At 31.0% G+C, this 26,298-nt stretch overlaps 1 protein-coding gene and 1 pseudogene across 1 annotated transcript; one reads left to right on the forward strand and one right to left on the reverse strand.

Moving 5' to 3' along the window:
• Positions 1-18,667, reverse strand: part of LOC112740649 (protein DETOXIFICATION 16-like) — a 39,557-nt pseudogene extending 20,890 nt beyond the window's left edge.
• Positions 18,668-22,079: 3,412 nt separating this feature from the next.
• On the forward strand, positions 22,080-24,101 carry LOC140178404 (uncharacterized). Its single transcript, XM_072215325.1, has 2 exons — positions 22,080-22,929; positions 23,719-24,101. Exons 1-2 carry the CDS (start codon positions 22,080-22,082, stop codon positions 24,099-24,101), a joined length of 1,233 nt encoding a protein of 410 aa, XP_072071426.1.
• Positions 24,102-26,298: the final 2,197 nt, after the last annotated feature.

Here is a 26,298-nt window from a genome sequence, read left to right on the forward strand (position 1 = left end):
CGATTTCATCACATCCATCATTACAAATTTTATTTAGTTTTACTGCAATTACTATATTCACGTATAACTTTCACCTATATTTTTTTTCTCTTTAATTTACTTACCCAATTAATATTTTTATCGTTCTTTTACCTTTTTGATTTGTCACCATCACCAATGTTTCACATACAAAGATAGTATTCTATCTTTTTCTCTTACTAAGGAAGAACTAATTTTTTTCATCTCATATGTATTTTTTTTATTTTTTTTAAATATGTTTGTACCTATTAATGATGAATTAGAAAAGTCTAATATTTTGTTAAATTCTTTTTTTTTAAATTACTTTATATGTGATAATATTATTTTTTAAATTTTTAAATTATTAATTATACAAAATATTATATTTAAAATTTGAGTACATGAATATTTATTTTTAAATTAAACTAAAATAAATGAATTATATTACAAAAATATAATTTATTTTAACTTCTGTAATATCATTTGTTTAGCATATGGCACTGATTATTTGATTAACATATAAAAGATGTAACATATAAATACTTGGTGATAATTAATTACGGTGGAATGAAGAGAAGGTGAAAGGAGACAAAAAAATGAGAAAGAACAAAGTAATATAATAATGACGACTACACAATGACAAGTATGTGTATAGAGAATAATAATAAGAGAAAGAACAGTGTTTGATATAGTAAGGGGATATAATAAAAATTATAAATTAATAATTTTGAAAAATAATGAAATCAAAGAAAATTTTAAAAATTAAATATAAAATTAAAAAGAAAAATAAAATATTTTTTATCAATTGAAATTATGCATGAAGATAAAGAGTCCTTGAATATAAATTTTTATCTCAACTTCAAATTAAATACTATTAAAAATAAATAATTAAACTTAATAACATTTATAAATAGTTAATTTGTAAATAATATTTTTAAATTTTTATTTTAATTTTGTTATGCATAATAACAACATAATAAATTTGTTTAATATCTTATTTAATTTAAATTTATAAATTTTATACATTCTAAAAGTTAATTTGATCATTTGGGTAAAAATTTTAAATGCTTTATATCTTCCTTTTTTTAGCGAAACTTCAACAACTCATAAAAGTTAACAGAATAGATAGTTATAAATCAAAGTGAAGTTGCTGCGATAATAATACTTGGTAATAATTAATTACGGACAGTCGGGTGAAGAGAAGATGGAAAGAAAAGGAAAAAATGAGAGAGGAGAATAAGGTAATACAATGATAATAATGGTGATGAGACAATGATATGTATGTGTATAGAGAATAATAGCAAGAGAAAGAATAATATTTGATATTGTAAGAGATATAATAAAAATATAAATTAATAATTTTAAAAAAATAATAAAATTAAAGATAATTTAAAAAATTAAATATAAAATTAAAAAAAATATTTTTTAACAATTAAAATTATGCATGAAGATAGAAAGTCTTTGAATATAAATTTTTATCTCGACTTCAAATTAAATACTAATTAAAAATAAATAATTAAACTTAATAACGTTCATAAATATTTAATTTGTAAATAATGTTTCTAAATTTTATTTTGATTTTGTTATACATAATTTTTAATTGAATAATCTTAAAGCGTTTATATATTTATTTTTATGGTTAATAAATCTCACCGTTTTTAAGATTAAAGAAGTTATTGATAAGATATATGATGAATTAGGAAAATTTTTTTTCAGATACACAATTTTTATACTCTCCTATTTTTTTTATTAATTATTCTTATATTTTGATATTTAAAAACGAAAAAATAAGCATGCTCATTTATTCTATTTTTTCATTATTTATAAAAAAAATGAAGACCTCTTCGTATTTAGATTCATATTTTACCTATCACTTAGAAAAAATGAAGACAAATATGAATATCCATGACATTTAAGTAAAAATTATCTTTTATAAATAATTAACATGTATTTTGGTTTATACATACTCTTTTTGAATAAGAATAATGTTATTATCATTATTTTTTGAATTATATTTTGGTTTATAATAATTTTAAAATAAAAACATTAAAATAAAAAATACTTATCTAATAAATTTAAATAGTGAATGATATATTAACACAAAAATAAAATTAATTTCTTAAAAATAATAGAAAAGTGGCTGATAGTGCCTGTTGAGCCGCTAGTATATATAATGGGAAAACCTATTTTTGGTGTCCAATTTTACTTTCTATTTTTATCCTTTTTAATAACTTACTTACAGTTACAGCATTTTACTACTTCATTTCTATCCACGTTCACTTCAATATAACTTCTCCACGTTAATTCCCACTACTGCATCATCAGTTACAGAATTCTACTATTTAATTTCCACTACTGCATCAGTTAATTTCTCTCATATCAATTACTGCGTCAATTGTATTATTCCCATTTTTTTCTCTTAATCTCTCTCACTTCACTGGTTACTCCATATTTTTCCATAATAGAAAAAATTTCCTTCGTTTTTCTTTTATCTTCTCCTGCCTTCTTCTCACTTTGCTTAAATATAATGTAAAATTTATTGTAATTTATTTTTCGTCATTAAATAAAAGTGTAGAACTGTTTTTATATGTTTCTTTGATTAATTATAGTTGACAACATATCAATCGAAGATTCACGTGGAAGTGGTCGACGAACTTGGCAAGACTATGCCAGACAACAAAGACAAAATATGAGTGAAGAACACAGACAGCATCACCTTAAATTATCAAATTACATTATTTTCAGCTTAATAATGAATTTTTTACATATACAGATACTTATAATAACACCGGAACTGGTTCAAATAATATACTAAACGATCCAAATATGGGTAGGAATCCTATATTTATATTTATTTAATTAATAATAATTTATTTTTTCTTAAATTTTGATTCAATAAATCTTTTATTATTGGCCTAAATAATAATATTATATTATCTTAAATGTACGTTACATCATTATAATCTCAATTATTAAATACTTATCTAATAATTTTTTAATATAATATCATACAAATATAAAATTTAGTTAACTGTATTATTATAAGAAAAATATATATATTTACTGTTTAATAATATATTTGTTATTAAATATTTTGACTCTGTAACAAAAAAACTTAATAAAAGATTCTGATATTTTTTTAAACTTTTTTCTACAATTTAGTTCACCATTTAATTTGAATTATTTTTACAATATCTCTATGTTACTGTACTCTACTAAATATACTCTTAAATTCTCAGCCTACATTATTTTCATGTTAAGAATAAATTTTTTAAATATTTAGATACTCATAATAAAAGCAAAACAGATTCAAGTAATAGACCGAATGGTAATAAATATGGGTAGGACTCCTGTATATTTATTTAATTAATAGTAATTTATTTTTCCATAAATTTTGATTCAATAGATCTTCCATTATTATCCTAAATAATAAATAATATTATTATAAGAATAAATAAAATGTTCTCGCGCCGTATCATTATAAAAAAAAATTATATCTATAACAATATATAATGGCAATACATGGGTTTGGTGTCCAAGATTTCTTTTCAGTATTACTCTTTCTATTAACTTCTCCACTTCTTGGCCACCTTTACATAACTTCTATCCGTTATCTTTCACCTCTCATCCGTCCTCACTTCTCATTTCATCTCTTATTAATATTATTAAATACAAATAGAAATTTTTTTATTTAATTTATTTTTAATCTAATTTATCTTTTTTTTAAAGATATCACAAAAAGAAATAGACTCATGTATAGAATTATTGTCCTTCAATATTTTACTTGAGGTATTCTATCTGAATTAATTATTATAAATTATAAATAATAAGTTTTTCGTTTAGATCTATGTTTTGATTATTACTATTATACTTTTTTTTTTACTCTTAGTAGCTATAACTTATATAAGAAATTACTTTATTATTGGTAAAATTAAAAAATACATTAATCTCATATCAATAATATATTTACTTTTTAAACATTCAGATACTGAAAATAACAGTAAAATTGGTCCAAATCCAAATAATAGATGGAACAATAATAACATTAGTTAACAATATATAATGGCAATACATGAGTTTGGTGTCCAAAATTTCTTTCCAATATTACCCTTTCTATTAACTTCTCCACTACTTGGCCACCTTTACATAACTTTTATCCGTTATCTTTCACCTCTCATCCGTTTCTCACTTCTCATTTCATCTCTTATTAATATTATTAAATGCAGATAGAAATTTTTTTATTTAATTTACTTTTAATCTAATTTATCTTTTTTTTTTTTAAAGATATCACAAACAGAAATAGACACATGTCTAGAATTATTGTCCTTCAATATTTTACTTGAGGTACTCTATCTAAATTAATTATTATAAATTATAAATAATAAGTTTTTCGTTTAGATCTATGTTTTGATTATTACTATTATACTTTTTTTTTTTTTACTCTTAGTAGCTATGATTTTTATAAGAAATTACTTTATTATTGGTAAAATTAAAAAATACATTAATCTCATATCAATAATATATTTACTTTTTAAACATTCAGATACTGAAAATAACAGTAAAATTGATCCAAATCCAAATAATAGATGGAACAATAATAACATTAGTGGGTATAAATTATCATTTTCTAAAAGCTTTAATTCATAATTAGTATACTTTTAATTATTTCTAACATAATATGTTACATATATCTATAATACAGCGTATTATGATTGATAATTGTTCACTTAAAAAATTTACACTATTAATTTTATATTTGAATTTTTTTATTATGGTACTATTTTAATATACTCTAGATTTTTATTATATATTTATAATTTTGATGAAAATTATTCTTAGAAGAAATATTAATTTTATTTCTTAATTTTTTTTAGTCCAGACAATATTAAAGTATTTATATTAAAAGATTTAGATAATTCAAAAAATATTATTTATATGTTAATAATCTGTTTTTTAGATATTCAAGTATTAGAATTAGTCTAAACTAGCGGCTCAACAGGCACTATCGTGCCTGTTTAACCGCTTTTCTATTTTTTTAAAAAAATTAATTTTTTTTGGTAATATATTATTCACCCTTTAAATTTATTAAATAAATATTTTTTATATTATTTTAATATTAACGTGATCTTATTTATATCATATTTTTTTTACCATAAAATTACTATAAAAAAATTTTAAAATGTTAAATTATAAAAGCACACCATAAACAGGTAAGAAAAAACATAGTTCAAAAAATAATGATAATAATATTATCCTGATTTAAAAAGAGTATATATAAACGAAAATAAATGTTAGTTATTTATAAAAGATAATTTTACTTAAATGTCATGAATTTTTATATTTATTTTTATTTTTTATAAGTGGTATGCTAAAATATAGATTTGAATCTGGATAGGCCTTTATTTCTTTATAAATAATGAAAAATTAATTAAAGAAATGAGAATGCTTATTTTTTTATTTTTAAATATCAAACTATAAGAATAATTAATAAATAAAATAGGAGAATATAGTAATTAATGATAACTGTTTCAATTGTTTTGGGTTATCTATAACAATATATCTATCTATAACAATATATAATGGCAAAACCTGTTTTGGTGTCCAACATTTTTTTCCATTTTTATCCTTCTTAATAACTTACTTCAGTATTCGTCAGTTATTCCGTGTTACAAAACCCGCACTCCCTCGTCTTCATTCACGTTCTCTCCTAACTCATAAATCTACATCACTTCTATAATTTTCTCTCATTCTCTCTCACTTCACATTATTATTACTATATAATATAACGGAAAACGTAATATAATTTGTTTTTCGTCATTAAAGTATAAAACTATGTTTATATATTTATTTTGATTAATTAGATTAATTACAGCTGACAGGATTGGAAGATTCACGTGGAAGTGGTCGACCCACTTGGCAGGATTATGAGTTTATGACAGGTGAAGAAGTCAAAATATGAGTGAAAAATAGAGACAGCAACCGAGAGAGTATTAGACGAGAAAAATAAATTGATACATCGTGGTACAACACCATTAGAAGATATCACAAATATGCTCGTTCATCAATACTCTGTTCTAAGTTATACTTCTCATTGATAAATTTATGTTGTTAGTATATCATTTAATATGAATTATTTTTTTACAATATATCTATGTTATTGTACTCTTAGTACCATTTATGTATAATTTATCTCTTGAATGTACTCTTAAATTATCAAATTATGCTTATTTTTCATGCTAATAGTAAATTTTTTAAATATTCAGATATTCATAATAACACTGGAGTTGGTTCAAATAACAGACTGAATGGTCCAAATATAGGTAGGAATCCTGTATATTTATTTAATTAATAATAATCTATTTTTCTTAGGTTTTGATTCGATAAACTTTCCATAATTATCCTAAATAATATTATTATAGATATTATTATAATATCTTAATGTACTTTAAATTAAATATTTATAACAATATATAAAGGGAATATCAGAGTTTGTTATCCAATTTCTACTTTTCTATCTTAATCCTATTAATAAACAGTGTTTAATATAATTGTTCTCCTCAAATTTGGTCCAAAATATAATTATTAGTTAATTTTTTTATTTTTTGTACAGTTACTTTTTTATTCTATACATAACTTCTATCCATGTTGTCTTTCTCTTTATTCTATAGAGTACATGTAGTACTCTCTCCCTATTTTTATTTCACTTAATTAAAAAAATAATGATAAATATGTGTATAAAAAATGGTAAAAAATAATGAAAATAAAAATTAAAATTTTTAAAAAATAATAGAACAAAAGATGATTTAAGATATTGAATATAAAATTAAAAGAAAATTTTTTTAACAATTAAAATTATGCGAGAAAAAGAGTTCTTTAAATTTAAATTTTTATATCTACTTCAAATTAAATAAGATTAAAAAAATAAATTTATAAATATTTATAAATATTTATCTTGATTGTTACATATAATAACAACGTAACAATTTTAGTATTATACTTAAATTAATTTAAATTTTATTATTCTATACATTTAAAAAATTAAATAGAAAGAATAGTATAAAATATGATGAGATAATATAATCAAAATAAAAATTAATAATCTTAAAAAATAATAAAATTAAAGATAATTAAAAAAGTTTAAGATAAGATTGAAGAAATATATATATTTTTTATCTATTAGAATTATGGATGGAGATAAAGAATGTTTTGAATATAAATTTTTAAATTTACTTTTAATTAAATAGGATTGAGAAAATAATTAAATTTAATAATATTTATAAATAACTAATATTTAAATAATATCAGTAAATTTTTATATTAATTTCTTAAAATTTAATGATTTTAATATTATACCTAAATTAATTTAAATTTAATTATTTTATATATTAAAAAATTAAATAATTTATATATTTTTTAATTTTTTTATTTAATTATTCTATACAAAATTTTTGAATGTTTGATATCTTAAATTTTTTCTTAAAATGATAAAGTATGATTTAATAAACAAATATGAAAAATAAATATTCATATAACAATTATATATCTATATATCTAAATCAAATAAGAAAATAATTCTCTTAGCATATCTTTAACAACTCAAAAGTTAATACAATGAATAGTTATGGATTAAAGTGATGAAACAAAAATGAGAGTTGCTATAATAGTATAGTGGTAATTGATTATGATTGGGATTAATAGAAGAAGAAAACAAGGAAATTGAATAAAACAAGACAACATAATAGTGACGATGAGACAATAATAGTTATTATACATGTAAAAGAATGATAAGAAAAATGGATATAATCAAAATAAAAATTAATAATTTTAAAATAATAATAAAATTAAAAATAATTAAAATATTCAATATAAAATTAAAGAAATATTTTTTTAACTATTAGAATTATGCATAAAGATAAAGAGTGTTCTGAATATAAATTTTTAAATTTATTTTAAATTAAATAACATTGAGAAAATAAATAAATTTAATATATGAATAACTAATTTGTAAGCAATGTTAGTAAATTTTTATCTTAATTTTATTATACATAATAATATATTTTTTTTACTTTTTTCAATTTAAATTTAATTATTTTATATTTTTTATATATATTAAATAATTTAAAATATTTTATTTTTTATAATTTATTTTTTAATTATTGATATTAAATTTATAATTTTAAAAATAAAAATATAAAAATATTTTTTAACTCAATAAAAAAACAACTGAAAAAAATAAATTAAAAATATTATAAATTAATAGACGACATTTAAAGCTTTTAAAGAAATACAATAGAAGTATTATCATTCTGAAAATACTCTGTGTATTTAAGCATAATTGATAATAAAAATCTACTCTATCGAATATTTCACCTTATATATTATCTAGAACTTTAAACTATGATAATTTTATAATATCTCTTTATTGTATACTTTTATAATTTAACATTTTAAAAGTTTTTTTATAGTAATTTTAATTTCTACAAAATATAATATAAATAAGATTACGTTAATATTAAAATAAAAAAATACTTATTAATAAATTTTAAAAATAAATAATATATTAACAAAAAAATTAATTTCTTAAAAACAATAGAAAAGCGGCTTAACAGGTACGTTAGTGCCTGTTGAGCCGCTAGTATATATATATGTAGTAAGAGAGAGGGAAGAGCATAACGAAGAGAGAAAGAAAGAAAACGTAAACTCTTCCGAACTTTCGGCTTCGATTTCTTGAATCCGTAACTCCAATAAAAAATCTAATTCAGTAAGAGTATTCGTAACCTCCTCTTCTACACGTTGGCACCATTTTTGATTAGTGGAAGTTGACAGTGATATAGCTCATCTTTTCTTTGGGTTTGGCCAATGGGAATTTTAGGAGGCATAGACGATTCTGGATATTTTCTTCTTCGATAGCTCAGTCAGAAAGTTTCTCCGGAGCTTCGAATATTTTGATTCCGTACGATGGTATGGTTTTGGTTTCTCGTAGTTAATGTTTAATGTCACGTGAAAACTTAGGCTAGAAGACTTTAAGATAGGAATGAACTGAACGTATAATTGAAGGATTGTGTATATAGAATAAATTATGTGGTTTAGCTATTGTTAATAATTTGCTATTGAAGTTGGTCGGTTTGGAAAAAGATTTAATATTGGTATTTGTTTGGTTTTGAAATAATTTGTTACTGGAAGTGAATTGAATGATTGAGAGGTGTTTGGTTTGGTAGTTGGGACCCTTGAAGGGTGGCAGAAATTTGAGTTTTAAAGGAGGTACTGCCAAAGTTTCTATAAGAGCTGAAGTTTTCGATTTAAAGTGATATTTTAAAAGAAAGAGATTATCATATAGCTTGTGTATTTGAGACTATTTGTTGACCCTCTGTTGCAAGATGTGACCGGACACTTTAACTCTTCGGATTCCCCCATGGGCATGCATATATATATATATGAACATTGAATATTATATTTGAGTTTGGAGTTTGACTCCATGGAATATTATTGAGCTTAGAGTTTGACTCCATGGAATATTATTGAGCTTGGAGTTTGGCTCCATGGAATACTATATTATTGAGCTTGGAGTGTGACTCCATGGAATATTATATTTGAGCTTGGAGACTGACTCCATGGAATATTATTGAGCTTGGGGATGCGCGCACAGAGGGACTGTCCAATGGTTAACTACCAGGGCTTGTCGAGTTGGCTGTATAACCGACAGATGAGACTCATCAGCCATAGGACATGCATGCATCATATGCATTTGTTTGCTTTGTTTGAGTGTGTGTCGTTTTAGTTTGCTTAACTGCTAAATTCTGCTTATCTGCTACTTGTTCTATTTGCTGTAAATGTTTCTCTATCTGTGTTTTCCTTGCTTGAATTAGATGTGTATATTTTCTGAGAAACCTCTCTTGGCGGAGGTGTGAAGAGGGTTGTCCTACGGGAGATTCAGAGGATTAGAAGCGACAGAAAGTAGAATGTTAAGTTAAAGTTAGATTCAGAACTAGAATACCTCAGATAACTTACCTAACTTTTGGTTTAGTTTATTTTCCTTAAGAATGATTCTGAGTGTCGGAATTCTAGGAATGCCTCTGGCTCTCCCGAGACCTTTTACATTAACTATGCAGGCACCTTTACCATACTGAGAACCTCCGGTTCTCATCCCATACTATGTTGTTGTTTTTCAGATGCAGGTCGAGAGACACCTCGTTGAGCGTCTGAGTATCCTCCTTACAAGCGAAGAACTACCTTTTTGACTGTCAGTCTGTCATATTTTGATTTTGGGCTATGTATACATGTTTATAGAATCTCCACATGTATATTTTGTGTTTTGTCCCTCCTAGAGGTCGACTTGGAGATACAGGGGTTTACTTTGTGGTTTGACTTTTATTTTGGGTTGTATATATATATAATCATATACTCTGGCCGGCCTTAGCTTCGCAGGTTGAAAACATATATATATATATATATGTTTTCAGCTTCCTTTGATTTTTTTCCTGTCCGTTTTACAAATATCCATGCGAGTGTGACACGATTTTCTGTTTATCGTTCTTGTTTAACTAATTCTTCAAGGCTCCTGGATATAATTTTTTTCAACTATATTTATATGTCTTTTCTTTTAGAGGTCGTAATACCTTGCCACCTCTGCTTTACGACTTAAGCGTAAGGCTCTGTGTGGTAGGGTGCTACACATGTAACATTGTTCTATTTAGATAATTTATATAATATTGGTATTGGTTTGGTTTATATATGTGTTTTATCCAAATTTTTATTTAATTTTTGAAAAATATACATGAGAATTAGATTAGATTAAGTGATTAACTTTGTTGTCCAATCCTTAAATATCACATATCACAAAAATATAAAAGTGATTATTTTTATCTTATACTACAGATCAGTAAAAGTCAACAGAAAGTTTAACTTTGTTAATATTTAAATATATCTTTAATTAGAGAAAAAATTAAACATTAAATTTTTAAAAAATTAAGTTAAATTATGTGTGTTTAAAGACCACTTTAAATATTAATCTCTAAAAAATTAAGAGATCACATATATAATATGTAGATATTTTTGAAAGGATATATACTATTTATATAAAATGGAGTTAAAGGTGTAAAGTATAATTTTTTTTTCTTTAAATATAATTTTTATTCATTGCTCTTCTTGTTAAACAAAACGGTTTTTTCAATTTATTTTTAATGTCTTTTATAATTATATAATGTATTTAAAATATTTTTTGTTTTAATAAATAATAATATGTACTATTTTAAAATTCATATATATATATATATATATATATATATATATATATATATATATATTAAAAATAAAACTGGACAGACATAGTATTAATATGTATTTAAATTTTTTTTATTTTTTATTAAGTCACAGTTAGCCACAAAAAATAAAAAATATGAATATCGATAAGTAATGTAGTATCCAAAATATATCCGACATATAAATACGACATCTTAACAAAGTATCCATATTTCATACTTATAAACTTAAATGAAAAATATAACATATCATTAACATCAGTTTTTATTTTTTTTTTTTGGTGACACATCAGTTTTTATTTAACATATCATGTCATAGCATTTCTTATTTCGTATTAAAAAAATACAAAAACAAATGATGAATAAAATTCAAGAGTTAATAAATTAAAATTAAAAATTTCAGTAATTCTAATAACAAAACTTCATTCATTAAAACATGATTATCAATTATTGTAAAATGTATGCAGTGCATCTGATTTTATTTTCACTATTTATATTTTCATAAGTGAGAGGAGAAGAGCTCACCATAAAAATTATTTTTTTTGAATTTTATTTTTTCTTTTAATCCCGTGACTCAAATTTAGATCCAGTGATTCAATGCTTGAATAATATCATGTCATGGTCACAAACAGATCCAATAATGTCAGAAATGAATTTCTAGTCCAAACAAAGTGAAAAAAAGTCCAATTCAATTAATATATATACTTTTAGTACTATGAGGATGTGATGTTGAATTTGACAATATAAAAATTGCTAATAAATAATTTAAAAATTGTCTTATAATTTTAAAATTGACAATAATACATGACAATTATATTAAATTTATTTATATTAAAAAATAAAAATTATTTTTAAAAAATTATTATTGAATTAGTCATTGTGAAAATAGTTAACAGGTAATAAATATGATATTGTTGAGCTAAATTATGAAGAGACATTTAACTTTTAGTACATGAAAATAACAAGCAATTAGCTAATAACTATGTTATGCTAACACGATATGCACAAGGTAAGACCAAAAGAGCCACCGTTTCTACTCAAAAATGATGGAGTATCGCATAGTTGGACTATCAACAATTCATTTGAGAGGAATTGGAATCATTTTGGTACTTACAATGAGGTCCAAAGATTGGTCTTTAGTCGATAGTGTAGAGAAAAAATGTGTAATTACTAATTAGCTACTATTTTTTTGGTACATGTTATTTGGGCTTTGTTATTTGGTTTGGTCCGAATATTTTGTGATCCATAAGATATGATAACAATGTTATATACCAACAAAAACTAATATGGACCTAAAGAAGCAGAAGAAGAAGAAAAAGAATAACAATCATAACAATAAATTACCGAAAAAAAAAAACAATCATAACAATAATAACCATCCTTGTGAAGGAGACACCTCCAACGGGTCTCCAATTTTTGTCAAAATTTTTTAAAACTAATTCAAAATGACCTCCCAATTACTCCTCTTCTCATCCACCCATATTTTTACTCAATTATATACCCAATGAAAAATATATCCAAATTATATATCCTATGAAAAATTAGTAGTGCGCATAGGCCGAATGAAATCGGATTCGTCTTGATCCGACTCGACTCTAAATAATGACTAGATTTATTTTTTAAATTCTTATCCAATTCTAGACCCGGTGAAATCACACTACCAAATCTGAATCAAGTGAAGTTTGAATCTTAATAAATTTTATGTCAAAAATTATAATGCACTTATTTATAAAAAAAAAACATACTTGTATATCGAGAAATTGATATCCACATTTGAACTTGAATTTTTCCATAAATTCTAATTTTATTCTTCTTTGATCTATTTCCTAATTCAACAAATATGATTAAAAACAGAATAATAAGCTTATAATTAATATAACATAATATTAGAATTAATTTAAAGTTTTCCTACGATGCACATGGGTCGGATGAAACTGAATTCGCTTTGATCCGGATCCGACCCTAAATAATAACTTATTCTATTTTTTAAATTCTTACCCGATCCGAAACCGGGTAAAATCACACCAAATCTAAAATATTTGGATCCAAATTTTCATTCAACTTCTACATATTTCAAAAATAGACAAGATATAAATATCGCTCGCACAACAATTTTTTAGGTTTGAATTTCTTATTTCATTGCATGTGTTTTTCGAAAAATAAAATATTTAAATTAAAAAAAATCACTAAAGTTATTTAAAATATTCCCATTAAAAGTTTTTTAACATGAGTAAGTTTGTTGTTATCAAATTAAAATATATCATTCATTTGACTTATATCTATTTACATTTTAAATTAAAAAATTTTATATTTACAATAATTTGATTCCTTTTAGATTATTTCAAAAAATAATTACATTCACTCTAAACTTTAAATCTAAATCACTAAACCATAAATTTTAAACTATAAATCGTAAATCGTAAATTCTTACGCACAAACCTTAACTCTAAACACTAAACCTTTTTATAATCACCAACCTTCTACCCTAAATCCTAAACCATACACCTTAAACACTAAACCCTCACCATAAATTATAAAACCTAACTAATAAATCATAAACCCTCAAATTTAAACCCTAATCAATAACCCTAACACAACTAATTACTAAACCCCCTACAACTAATATTCACCGCCTAAATCGTATATCATAAATCGTAAATCCTAAAACCTAAAGCCTAAAATCTAAAACGTAAATCCTAGTGTATCGATTTTTTCCCCTAAACTACAAAAAACTACTCATTTATTTAATTAAAAACTTTTACGTTATTATACTTTCATTCTTGCATTTTAAATAAATCTAAAACATTCACAAATCCCTTTTTATAACTTTCCAGCTTATTCATTTCCAACATTGAAGGCACTACATCATTCTAAAATACAATACTACAATTTTATTATTTTAGAGCCCACTTAAACAAGTATCAGGAGTTCGAATCCCACTTTGTGTATGTAGCAATCTATTGGCCAGTAACAAACCCTTAAATATAGATCAGTACTGCGACGTATTAGTTTTTGACCTATTGAAGTGGAAAATACCGTGAGAAATCATCAAAAGATTAACATTGTCATATTATATTCGGTACTAATAAATATAACTTACATTACTTTTATACTAAAATATCTATTTGGGTGTAAACCAAAACACTAAATACATTGTTTTTTTTTAATATCACACAATACTTTTTTTTTTGGTAAACCACTAAACATATTTATTCTGTTTTTTTCTCAATTCTAATTTTTTGCCGAGAGTCAAATCTTGTTGATTAACAAAATTTTAGAACAACTCATTCCAGCCTTCAAAAACAAATAATTCAGCATTTTCTTTCACTTTGAATAACTCAACAAATAGCCTACCGTTACAAAAAATGGTTACTCCATCATTTTTGAAACGGCCAACTTTTTACTTATCATCATTAACGCATAATTACCCTCCTCTACTTAACATCTATTTTTTGTTATTTCTGCCAAGTATTTTTAAGAAATATAATTGGTGTTGTTAAGCATGAATTAGGATCTTTATGAGTAGTTTCATAATCTATTTCGCATGAATAAGTAGTTGTTGAAGTTTTCTTTGTCAGTAGAGAGTGGTCAGGGTAGAGTCTTGAGTTTAAAGAAGCATTTTAGCAAGTTATGAGTCAAAATATATGTTGCTTATTTCAGGTGTATTGAGTATGTAATATATAATTGGCAAATGCAAGTGTATCAATCTTGGAATGTGATGAGATGATCGTTAATTATTTTTCAACGGACATATAACATACCTGATTGGATGGAAATGAGTTTTCAAGTGATATAATGCTTTTTTTTTTAAGCTCACCCAAACAAATCCTATCTCAATAGCTGAAAAATATACCATCTTCAAAACTCATATATTGCTACAAACCTTAGATACCTTCCTTCTTCTTTTTGTTGTTTGAAATTTTGTTTTACAATATTTTAAAGGAAGAATAAATATTATTCAAATGAATAACTTAAATTAGAATCACCACTAATAAGTACTTTTGAATGTAGTCCTCATGCATTGACATTCTATAACTATCCTCAGTGTTAAAAGCTTATATTAATTCTCTTTTATTTATAACTAAGATTCAAGGTACCACAATTTCATTTTCAACACTTGAAACTACCGTCTTATACAATAACATGAATAATTGCTGCGAAACTTCATTTGTTGTTTGAGATGTGAGAGAGAACAAATTATAAAAGTTTAATTTATTTTATTTTTTATTAAAAAATTTTAAAACGAAAAATATAATTATAAAAAATTAATAAGAATAATAAAATAAATAAAAAATAGGTTGTATCTCTTGTTATTATTTCTATGTCTTTCGTGTCATAATGAATACACAATATCTTTGTCTATGTTTCATCTGCCAAACACAATTTTGTGTCTCTATATCCCTATTTTAATGTCGTGTCTTGTAGAGGTCTTCTGATCAGTGCCGTACTCAGACCCTTAGACTATGAATCCCTCTACAATTTCCTAATCATCCATGATATTTTTCCTGTTCATACTGGCTGATGAAGCTGAGTTTTGTTCTATTGCTCCACCTATTCTATTTGTGTATACTTGTTTATGTTCTCAAGGACCACACTTGGTTTTTGCCATTTGTCCTCATCTTTACAACATTATCCAGCCTCCAAGTTCTATTTGTTTTCCTTTTTTAATGTTATTTAAAGCCTTTGTTGGCAACCTTAAATCACATAACTTCATAAAATTTTAAAATAAATTCTATGTACTTATCTTCACCGTTTATGTTTGTCACCAATGACCCATAATATGGTATCTATTTCAACTATAGACACATTCAGTCCCTGTTAATATAAATATATCTCTAAATCTAACTACAACTTCCATTCAATCCCTAATTTTTCTGTATTTTTTTCTATTTATTTGCTTCATATGTTTGTTTTATTTCTTTGTTGAACTTTATTTTAGCTAACCAAAGCATAACTAACATGAAAGTTATGTGTTTTTTTAAAAAAAATTCTAATTTGATTTGTAGCAAAATGTTTCAATTTTATGGAATGTCTCTACATGGGAAGCTACATTCAATAGTACTTAGTTAAGATGATCCTAATGTAAGTTATGCATGGGCATGACAATTTTAGAATGAGCATGCATGGGATGCCAGCATTAATAGTAGTTAGTAGTAGTGATTCTATTGTAGATTAAACAGGGCAATAATCATTTTTAAGTTTTTAGAACAATACAAAACTAAAGAGTTGAATAACAATACGATGGCAGCTTAACTATTACGAATGCATATGTGTGGCTTGTGATTAGACATATGCCCGAAAACGGGTTTAGAGGAAGAACGACTTAGCCATAGCAGCTAACAGTTTTTGGGTGATCTGGAGAGAAAGAAATTTAAAGGTCTTCGAAGGCAAAAAAAAAACTCCCCTGATATAATGCTCTCTCAGCCATTGGAACTCCATTCTCAAACACAAGCCGACAAATTTTTATGAATGTTCACTTTCTTTCTCGTTCTTCTTTCCGTTCACTTTTTTTCTTTAAGTTTTTTCAATTAATGCTATAACTCTATAAGGGGACAGTGAAAAATTCCTTTCTCTATTTTTGTTGTCCAAATATGAATCGAATTCAACATTATATTTATTTCTGAAGTTGAAATGAATAAATGTCTAACTAAAAAAAAATCTAAAGTAATTTCTTTTGTATTTGATCTTACATTGTATTATATTTTTTTTGGTGAACAACCAAAAGAAAAAAATAAAAGAGCAGAAAAGAAAAAGAAAAGAAATCAGGTTCTTAATAGTAAGAGAGGACAAACCACTTCTGGTGGCTGATGCCAAAGGTGAACTTGTCGAACCACTTGTAAATTGTTACTGTAAACATGGCCCCAAACATTGCGTATAATTATCATCAGTGTTGCAACCAAGATACCCTCAATAATGGCTGCTACTACCACTACATGCACTGGTAAACGTGCAGACCAAGGATTACCAGCTCCAAGTTCGTTAGATACACGAGTACTGTAACACAAACAAACAATTATGCAATTACAATTGTTACTTTGATCTCAACATTTGTTGTCACAGAATTCTAAATATTCATAAGCACGTAGCAGTAATTAAGTTACCTTATAGCTCCACTTAATCCAAACGGGATCATCCAAATAGTTAATGATGTATTCACAATGTAATTTCCAACATTAATTAATATAGGTGCAAATAATAATATCCACAATAACATGTAAAGTGCTGGTAGCTAAGAATTGTGAGAACTACATCAAATGTGGAACTAACCAAATAGAAAATATTGATGTTTGCAACTTTGGATTTGGAAGACGACCAGATAGGAGTACCATCAATTCAAACGACCACAGTTCCAAGCTGCTCAGCACAATGGGAACCAAACAAAAACTCATTAGTAGAGGATCTCGAACAGTATAACGGTGAGAAAAGCAACAGTTAGTAGAAACTTACCAAACCATAAAAGCAGAAGGAATAGCAAGTTTCAAAAAAGAAGGAATGTCATGGAATGCCTCCACTGAAAACCCGTCCAAGTTTGTGAACATTTTGGAGAAAACTTAATATATAACGCAAGTATCAACACATTCACCCAATACAATATACAATTTGATATGGCAGCTCCTCTACTCCCTAAGTCATATTTTAACACTAACGCCCAACACAAAGCAGCATGCAGTGCAGTAGCTACTCCAAAGCTGAGCATCATTGAAACTCCAATGTTCTGTGTCTGTAGAAATCTAGTCTGACACTGAAGAACACTAGAGACAAAAAGGTATGGAATGATTAACTGAGCATATATTCCTACTTTTGTGGAGATTTCGTGATCTTGGCTAAATAAAATCAATATGGATTTTGTGTTTGCCCAAATAATAGAGATGGTACACATAAGATGATAAGAACAAGTATGGCTTTCTGAACGTGTACGCCTAACATGCCATGCTGTCCTGGTCCATATGATTGGCCACAAATGGTATCCAAGGCACTTGCCATTCCCATCTGTCATCATATGAAACCAACAAGGCGTTGAACACAAGGTTAGTCGATTCAATAGAAACAGTTGGCAATGAATTAGTAATCGCTTCTAGTTTCCATACCATGGAGGGGAGTAATCGGGTTTGGTGTTGAAATATTTTCATAACTAACACCGAATAAAATATTGGGGTGGTCCAGTTCGGATTATATTTATTTGATATTTTTTAATAAATTCAAATTATAAAAGAAAATAAGAGAAGAAAAATTCGATTAGTGAAACCGTAAAAAGAGTGTTAAGAGATATAAAAGGAACTGATCACTAAACCAATGCCAGTGACAGAAGAAAAGGAGGTGGCCATGGAAACGCTGGAGAGAGCCAACTCGCTGACATGACCCACAAACATTACGGAAATAAGCTCAATGACGAAATTAAGAAGGTTCACCATAATTAAAGGTCCTGCCAGTCTTATTTTTAATATATATATATATATGGAATGAATTTTAAAATAGTACATATTATTATTTATTAAAATAAAAAATATTTTAAATACATTATATAATTATAAAAGGCATTAAAAATAATTTGAAAAAACCGTTTTGTTTAACAAGAAGAGCAATGAATAAAATTATATTTAAAGAAAAAAATTATACTTTACACCTTTAACTCAGTTTTATATGAATCGTATATATCCTTTGAAAAATATGTACATATATATATGTGATCTCTTAATATTTTTAGAGATTAATATTTAAAGTGGTCTTTAAACACACATAATTTAACTTAATTTTTTAAAGATTTAATGTTTAATTTTTCTCTAATTAAAGATATATTTAAATATTAACAAAGTTAAACTTTCTGTTGACTTTTACTCACCTGTAGTATAAGATAAAAATCATCACTTTTATATTTTTGTGATATGTGATATTTAAGGATTGGACAACAAAGTTAATCACTTAATCTAACCTAATTCTCATGTATATTTTTCAAAAATTAAATAAAAATTTGGATAAAACATAACCCGACCACCACCGCCATAACTCGACCACCACCGCTGGCGTTGCTCCACCGCGACGACTCCCTTGAAGGTTAGAGCCATCAGGTACAATGACATCCTCTGCCTTAGTGAGTACATAAACTTTATAACCTCCTTCTACAACTTAGATTAGGAATAGGAAGAAGAAACGAACGGAAAAAAGGGAAGAAAAAAGAGGAGAAAGTGCTGTCAACCACTCACATGCGCATCGTTTTTTTTAGTGCTTCTTTTCCCAAACCCAAATTAAATTAATGAACATTTTATTTTTTTCATTGTTCATTTGTATTTGGTCAGCCCCAACTCAGCTTTAACTTAATTAATAATAATTGAAATTCTACCAAACAAATTAATTGAATCTTAATATCATGGCTTTGGTTTCATTTCATATTATCACAAAAAAAAATCAAGGAACAAGATTAGTAACTAATTGTTGGAGTAAATCAGAGAAATGACATCAGGGAAAATGAAGAAAATTGATAATTTTTTTTGGTATTAGGGCAATTGATCATTATTTCATTATCATTGTCATTGACAAACACATACACTTATAGAGATAGGAGTGTGGGCAAACAAATAAAAGAAGGCCTTTGTTTCTTTAATCTTTAGGGCTTTAAGAAACTTTGGTCACACCCTTACAAGGAGATTCTTTCAATAATACTTAAAAAAAACTAAACAAAACTTTCCAGTAGAGGGAAGAAGAGAAAAAAAAAAGAAAGAAAGAAGGCTTCAACCTTAAATCAGCCAACAACTCGCTTCGGGAGGATCAAAGCACGCCAGATCGAGTCTTCAAACTGTTTTGGAAGTGGAGCGGTTCAGAGCGAATTCGCTCCTTCCTTTGGTTAGTCGTCAATGATGCTATTTTAACAAATGTCAATCAGTAGAAGAAGACATTTATCTGCCTCTACTAGCTGCCCACGCTGCAACTACCTCATAGAGGACGTCCTTCCTGTGTTACGTGATTGTCCTTATGCCAAATTAGTATTGTTACGGACCAGAGTCCAACCCCACCGACGGGTCGGTTTTCAACACCCGATCGGGAGCACGCCCGGCTTACACTCCATACGACCCAGGTCACCAGTCGGGTCGGTATCCTTGGGGCCGCCCCCGAGTCCCCGATCCAAAGTCTGGAACGACCTGTTCCTCTCACATGGACTAGGACAGCTCATAGAAGCTCCTTGGCCAGTGGGCTAGGTCATCCATAGACCCGCCCTGCACAGTATATAAGGGGAGAGGACAGCTCTCCCCCCAAGGTACGTCACATCTTACCTAATTTGGCCATCCCCTTGTACGGACACTAACTTGACCGTCGGAGTGCCCTTGTAGGAAGCCACCCCCTCGTCTTCCTCTCCTCCGGCACCATCAACCCACTGAGCACACCTCAAACGCCCGTTCCAGATTAACCCGGGGTTTCCCTCTCTAACCTTTTCATCACCACCTGATCCACCGAGCACTCGAGATCCCACGGTAACGAACATTGGCGCCATCTGTGGGACCCTGGAGTAGACATGGAGCGACTTCCCACGTCGGAAGAGCTTCGCAAAGGAGGAGGGGCCCGCCTGAGTAGGGCAAGTTTGACGGCTCGTGCGACCGAACACCCGCGGTCCTCCGTTCAGCCTAACCAACAGATCTACACCAAAACCCCCGAAAGGCGTCCCTTCGGGGGGACGGGAGCCGATAGCGCCAAGATCATGCAGGAACTCAGAGACTCCACGGCCTACAACATCATTCTAGGAAGAAAGACTATCAACGAATTTTCAGCTGTGATATGTACTAAATTCCTAACAATGAATTTCGTGACGGACAAAGGAGCTGTTGGCTCCATTAGAGGAGATTTGGAAGCGGCGATTGCCTGCGACAACGCCAATCTCTCCCTAAGAAAAGAGTCTAAAAAGGCAGCCAGCATGTTTTTGGCAGACCTGGATGTAAGGATAGAAGACAAGCCAAGACCAAAACCAGAGGGGGACATGGAGAAGTTCCAGATAGGGAAGTCGGCAGAACAGTTAACCTTTGTAAACAAAAATCTGCCCCATGAACTCAAAGGCCCCTCATGGAGGTCGTAAGGGCAAACGGCAACCTCTTCGCGTGGACGCCATCAGACATGCCGGGCTTGGATCCCGAGGTCATGTCCCACCGACTAGCCGTCAAACCAGACGCAAAGCTAGTAGCACAGCGACGAAGGAAAATGTCCCAAGAAAGGGCCCATGAGGTCGCCAAACAAACAGCCGGGCTACTTGAAGCCGAGTTCATCAAAGAGCTCGAATACTCGACATGGCTATCCAACGTCGTCCTGGTCAAAAAAGCTAGTGGAAGATGGAGAATGTGTGTCGACTATTCCGACCTAAACAAAGCATGTCCTAAAGACTCTTTCCCCCTCCCCAACATCGACACCTTGGTAGACTCGGTGGCAGGATATCGTTTTCTCAGCTTCATGGACGCGTACTCCGGCTATAATCAGATCCCGATGCACCGGCCTGATGAGGAGAAGACTGCGTTCATAACACCAGGAGGCACTTATTGTTACAAGGTAATGCCATTTGGATTGAAGAACGCGGGGGCCACCTACCAAAGACTAATGAGCAGAGTCTTCCATGACCTCATCGGTAAGACAGTAGAGGTTTACGTCAACGACATCTTGGTAAAAACAGCAGAGCCAAGCAGCCTTATAGACGACCTCCAAGCTGTCTTCGAAACGCTAAGGAAATTCAAAATGAGGCTCAATCCACTCAAGTGCGCGTTTGCTATGGAGGCCGAAAAGTTCCTAGGTTTTATGATAACATAACGGGGGGTAGAAGCTAACCCAAACAAATGCGAAGCCGTCCTCAAAATGACAAGCCCAGGGTGTGTCAAAGATGTGCAGCGACTCACCGGGAAGCTTATGGCTCTATCCCGGTTCCTCGGAGCTTCGGCGGAAAAGGCCCTCCCATTCTTCAACCTAATGAAGAAAGGAATCGCCTTCGAGTGGACCCCGGCATGCGAAGAAGCATTCATCCATTTCAAAAAGATACTTTCAGAACCACCCATGCTCAGCAAACCAAGAGAAGGAGAACCTCTGTACCTATACCTAGCAGTGACCACACAGGCCATGGCGGCGGTTCTTGTCAGAGAAGAAGATAAGACCCAGCGTCCAATATACTTCATCAGCAAAGGACTCCAAGGGGCGGAGTTGAAGTACACCAAGCTGGAAAATCTGGCTTATGCCTTGCTAACTTCATCAAGAAGACTCAAACAATACTTCCAAGGGCATGTGATCATCCTAAGAACCAACCAGGCCATTCGACAAGCTCTCCAGAAACCCAACCTCGCAGGGAGGATGATGGCATGGGCAGTAGAGCTGTCCCAATATGATTTGCAATACGAGCCCAGGCAAGCAATCAAAATCCAAGCAATGGTAAATTTCCTGGTAGAGGTCACAGGAGAGGCACCCGATATACCGAACACACGGTGGAAGCCCCACGTTGATGGAGCATCCAACCAAATGTTCGGAGGGGCCGGGATCATTCTTGAGAACTCGGCAGGGGTAGCTTACGAGCAGTCGATCAAGTTTGATTTTTCCGTCTTCAACAACCAGGCAGAATACGAAGCACTGATAGGAGGGATAATCCTAGCTAAAGAAGTCGGAGCATCTAGGGTAGAAGTTAGTAGTGACTCCCAGATCGTCACATCCCAAATAAACGGCAACTACCAGGCCAGGGACACACTACTACAAAAATACCTATAAAAGGTAAAAGAGTTGTGCAAAAACTTCGAGGAAGTCATAATCCAGCATGTTCCTAGGGAAAGGAACGCCCGAGCAGACCTCCTCTCCAAGCTAGCGAGCACCAAGCCTGGGACAGGGAACAGGTATCTAATCCAAGGACTGGCAACTGAACCAGCAATCATCTTATGTGCAACCCAGACCCCAAGCCCCACCTGATGGATAGACCCTATCTTCCGATACTTGGAACACGGCAAAATACCCCAAGACGAGAAGGAAGCACAAGCCACCAAGAGGGAAGCCCACAAATATGTGATCATACAAGGGCAGTTGTACAAGCGAGGGCTCCACTAACCCTTGCTCAAATGCCTACGCCCCGACCAGACGGACTACGTCCTAAGCGAAGTCCATGAGGGGTGTAGTGGTCACCATATTGGAGGAAGGTCGCCGGCAAGGAAGATCATCCGAGCAGGGTATTACTGGCCCACGATGATGTCGGACGCTCAGGGGTTCGTCAGGAAATGCAAGAAATGCCAAGAAAATGCCAACTTCCACAAAGCTCCACCTGAGGAACTTAGTTTGATGATGGCACCCCGACCTTTCGCCCAATGGGGAGTCGACATCTTGGGGCCATTCCCACCCGGGCTAGGACAAGTGAAATACTTGATAGTAGCTATAGACTACTACACCAAATGGGTAGAGGCATAATCACTAGCCAGCATATCCTCAACCACTGTCAAAAATTCATGTGGAGGCAAGTGGTCACCAGGTTCGGAATCCCGGAGTCTTGTCATATCAGATAATGGGGCACAATTCACTGACAAAAATTTTAAAGAATTCCTCTCAGGACTAGGGATCAAGCAAAGGTTCTCCTCAGTTGAGCACCCTCAAAGCAACGGACAGGTAGAAGCAGCCAACAAAGTTATCCTAAAAGGGCTAAAGAAGCGACTCGAAGGGAAGAAGGGCTCATGGGCAGATGAGCTAGCCTCAGTCTTATGGTCTTACAGAACCTCTCTCCAGTCATCTACCGGCGAAACCCCATTCCAACTCACATACGGGGTTGACGCGGTCATCCCAGTCGAAATAGGAGAGCCGAGTCCAAGATTACTTCTTGGGGAAAGGAAACGAGGCAATCGAGAAAGACCTAGTTGACGAAACAAGACAAATGGCACACCTGATAGAGACAGCAATCAAGCAAAGGATAGCCCTAAGATACAACGGAAAAGTGCTAAGGAGAAGCCTCGGGGAAGGCGACCTGGTCTTACGACGTAACGACATAGGGCCGCCAACCCTAGGAGAAGGCAAGTTGGACGCAAATTGGGAAAGACCTTACAGGGTCAGAGAAGTCCTCAAAAAGGGTGCATATAAGCTAGAAAAGCTAGATGGAAGCGAGGTGCAGAGGGCATGGAACATGGCAAACCTAAAATGATTTTACTCATAGGAAAAAGCGACCTGACGGGTTAAAGACCCCTTCACATCCACTTTAATTTTTTCCATTTTCCTTCGTTTTCATTTTCTTTAATTATGTATCACATTACCCCTTTATTTTAAGTTCTACATATACATATATAACAACTCTGTCTTTTGCAAGATTTTTGCCAAATACGACGAAACGATAAAAACTACGAGCGGTCGAGCTAACGGAAACCCGGGACTGATCACCCTGGGAACCAAAGGGACCCAAAGGTAAAAAAGCAACAAACGATTAAAACGGTAAATACCATAAAAGCGATAAACCAAAAGGCCACGACGGCCCGGATAAGCAAAATCAATAAAGTAGGCAAAAGCCACGACGGCCCGAGCAAGCGAATAATTATCATAAAACGGCTTAATTAAAAGGCCACGACGGCCCGGATAAGCAAAATCAATAAAGTAGGCAAAAGCCACGACGGCCCGAGCAAGCGAACAATTATCATAAAACGGCTTAATTAAAACGAAGTATCAAAATACTCATTACAACCAAAGGCACCTTAAAAGGCCCAAAAGCAAAAAGCAAAATTACAAGAACAAAGGCAAGGAGTATAAAAGCTGAAAAGAAGAAGAATCCATCTCAAGGCTTGAGGATGTTAACAATCTTCCCGTCCTCAATAGTCTTGATAGCGCCCACTTGAGAAAGGTCGAGGTCGGGAGCTAGCACAGCAACCTGAAGCTTAATCCCCTCCTCAGTCAGCTTCATGTTCTCCCGGGCCCCTTAGCAATCTCCTTATTTTTCTTCTTCAGAGCGGCTGCTTCCTGACGGGCAGCCGTTGCCGAGCTCTCTGCCAGTTTTAGCTTTTCCTCCAAGTCTTTGATCTTCTTCTCGGCAGCAGCGGTCTCACCACGGGAAGTGTTCAAATCCTTCATCAAGGTGATGTCCCGTTCCACCAACCTATTGATTTCCTTGGCATCTTCCTTGGCTTTCTCCTCCTGCTCAGATAACTTCTTCTTCAGAGACTCCTCCTGGGACCTCGAATCAGTCAAATCCTTCTGGGAGTTTCGAAGCTTCCCTTCCATAGAATGAATATTTCCCAAGATAGGCTCCACCTTCTTAGCGATAGCAGCATCACAGAGAAGACTACGGTAGATCCACCTCGCAAGGTTGCAGATACCGAGATCTTCAGATATTCGCAGACCATTTCAAAACAGCGAATAGTAGCCCAGCTATTCGGGTGCAGCTGCGACGGAGCAACATCGCACCGATTTAGCAAACCCATGACGAAGGAAGAGAAGGGAAGGCAAACTCCCAAGGTTTTGAACATGGGTTTATAAACCCACAACCAATCAACAACTCGAGGGGAGGCCAGGTTCTTTTGATAAACACGCTCCCGATCAGCAGGAACGTAAACCTGGTACAATGCCTCCTCGGGTCCTTCTCCGCACAAGAGCCCGGCCTGGCGAAGATCCTGGAGGCTCTCACGGGTGACCTTAGAAGGGGCGTCCTTCACATCGGAAGTAACCCAGGCGTAGTGATCGACAAAATCAGCTAGCGGCCGCTGAGCCATGTTCGGGAGCACAGGGCGGTCAGCCATACCTACAGCGGGGGCACCACTTAGTTAGAACGGGAGGTCGGAAACCCTAAAAGCAGTATAAAAAAACTACAACTCCCTAAACCACCCCCTAGGTACCCCTACACTAACCCAGAACTCAAGCAAAACCTAAGAAAAACCCAGTGGCGCCCCCTCTAAAAGAAGAAGCAGCAAAAGCAAACAAAAACCCAGGCATGCATAGGGAAAAACGCACGGAAAAAGCACAAAAGGAATACCAAAAGAAAACCATAAACAACGTACCAGAAAAATGCAGAAGTTGAGGAAGGAATCCGAAAGAAAGAAAGAAATCTAGAAGCGCGAACGGAATCGAATCAGCAGCAAAA

The sequence above is a fragment of the Arachis hypogaea genome, chromosome 14, assembly GCF_003086295.3.
Source record: "Arachis hypogaea cultivar Tifrunner chromosome 14, arahy.Tifrunner.gnm2.J5K5, whole genome shotgun sequence".
Classification (NCBI taxonomy): domain Eukaryota; kingdom Viridiplantae; phylum Streptophyta; class Magnoliopsida; order Fabales; family Fabaceae; genus Arachis; species Arachis hypogaea.

Coding starts and splice junctions, on each gene's coding strand:
- LOC140178404 (XM_072215325.1), top strand. CDS start 22,080: ATGACAAGCCCAGGGTGTGTCAAAGATGTGCAGCGACTCACCGGGAAG. Junction 22,930..23,718: donor CGTCACATCCCAAATAAACG/GCAACTACCAGG, acceptor AGTGGTCACCAG/GTTCGGAATCCCGGAGTCTT.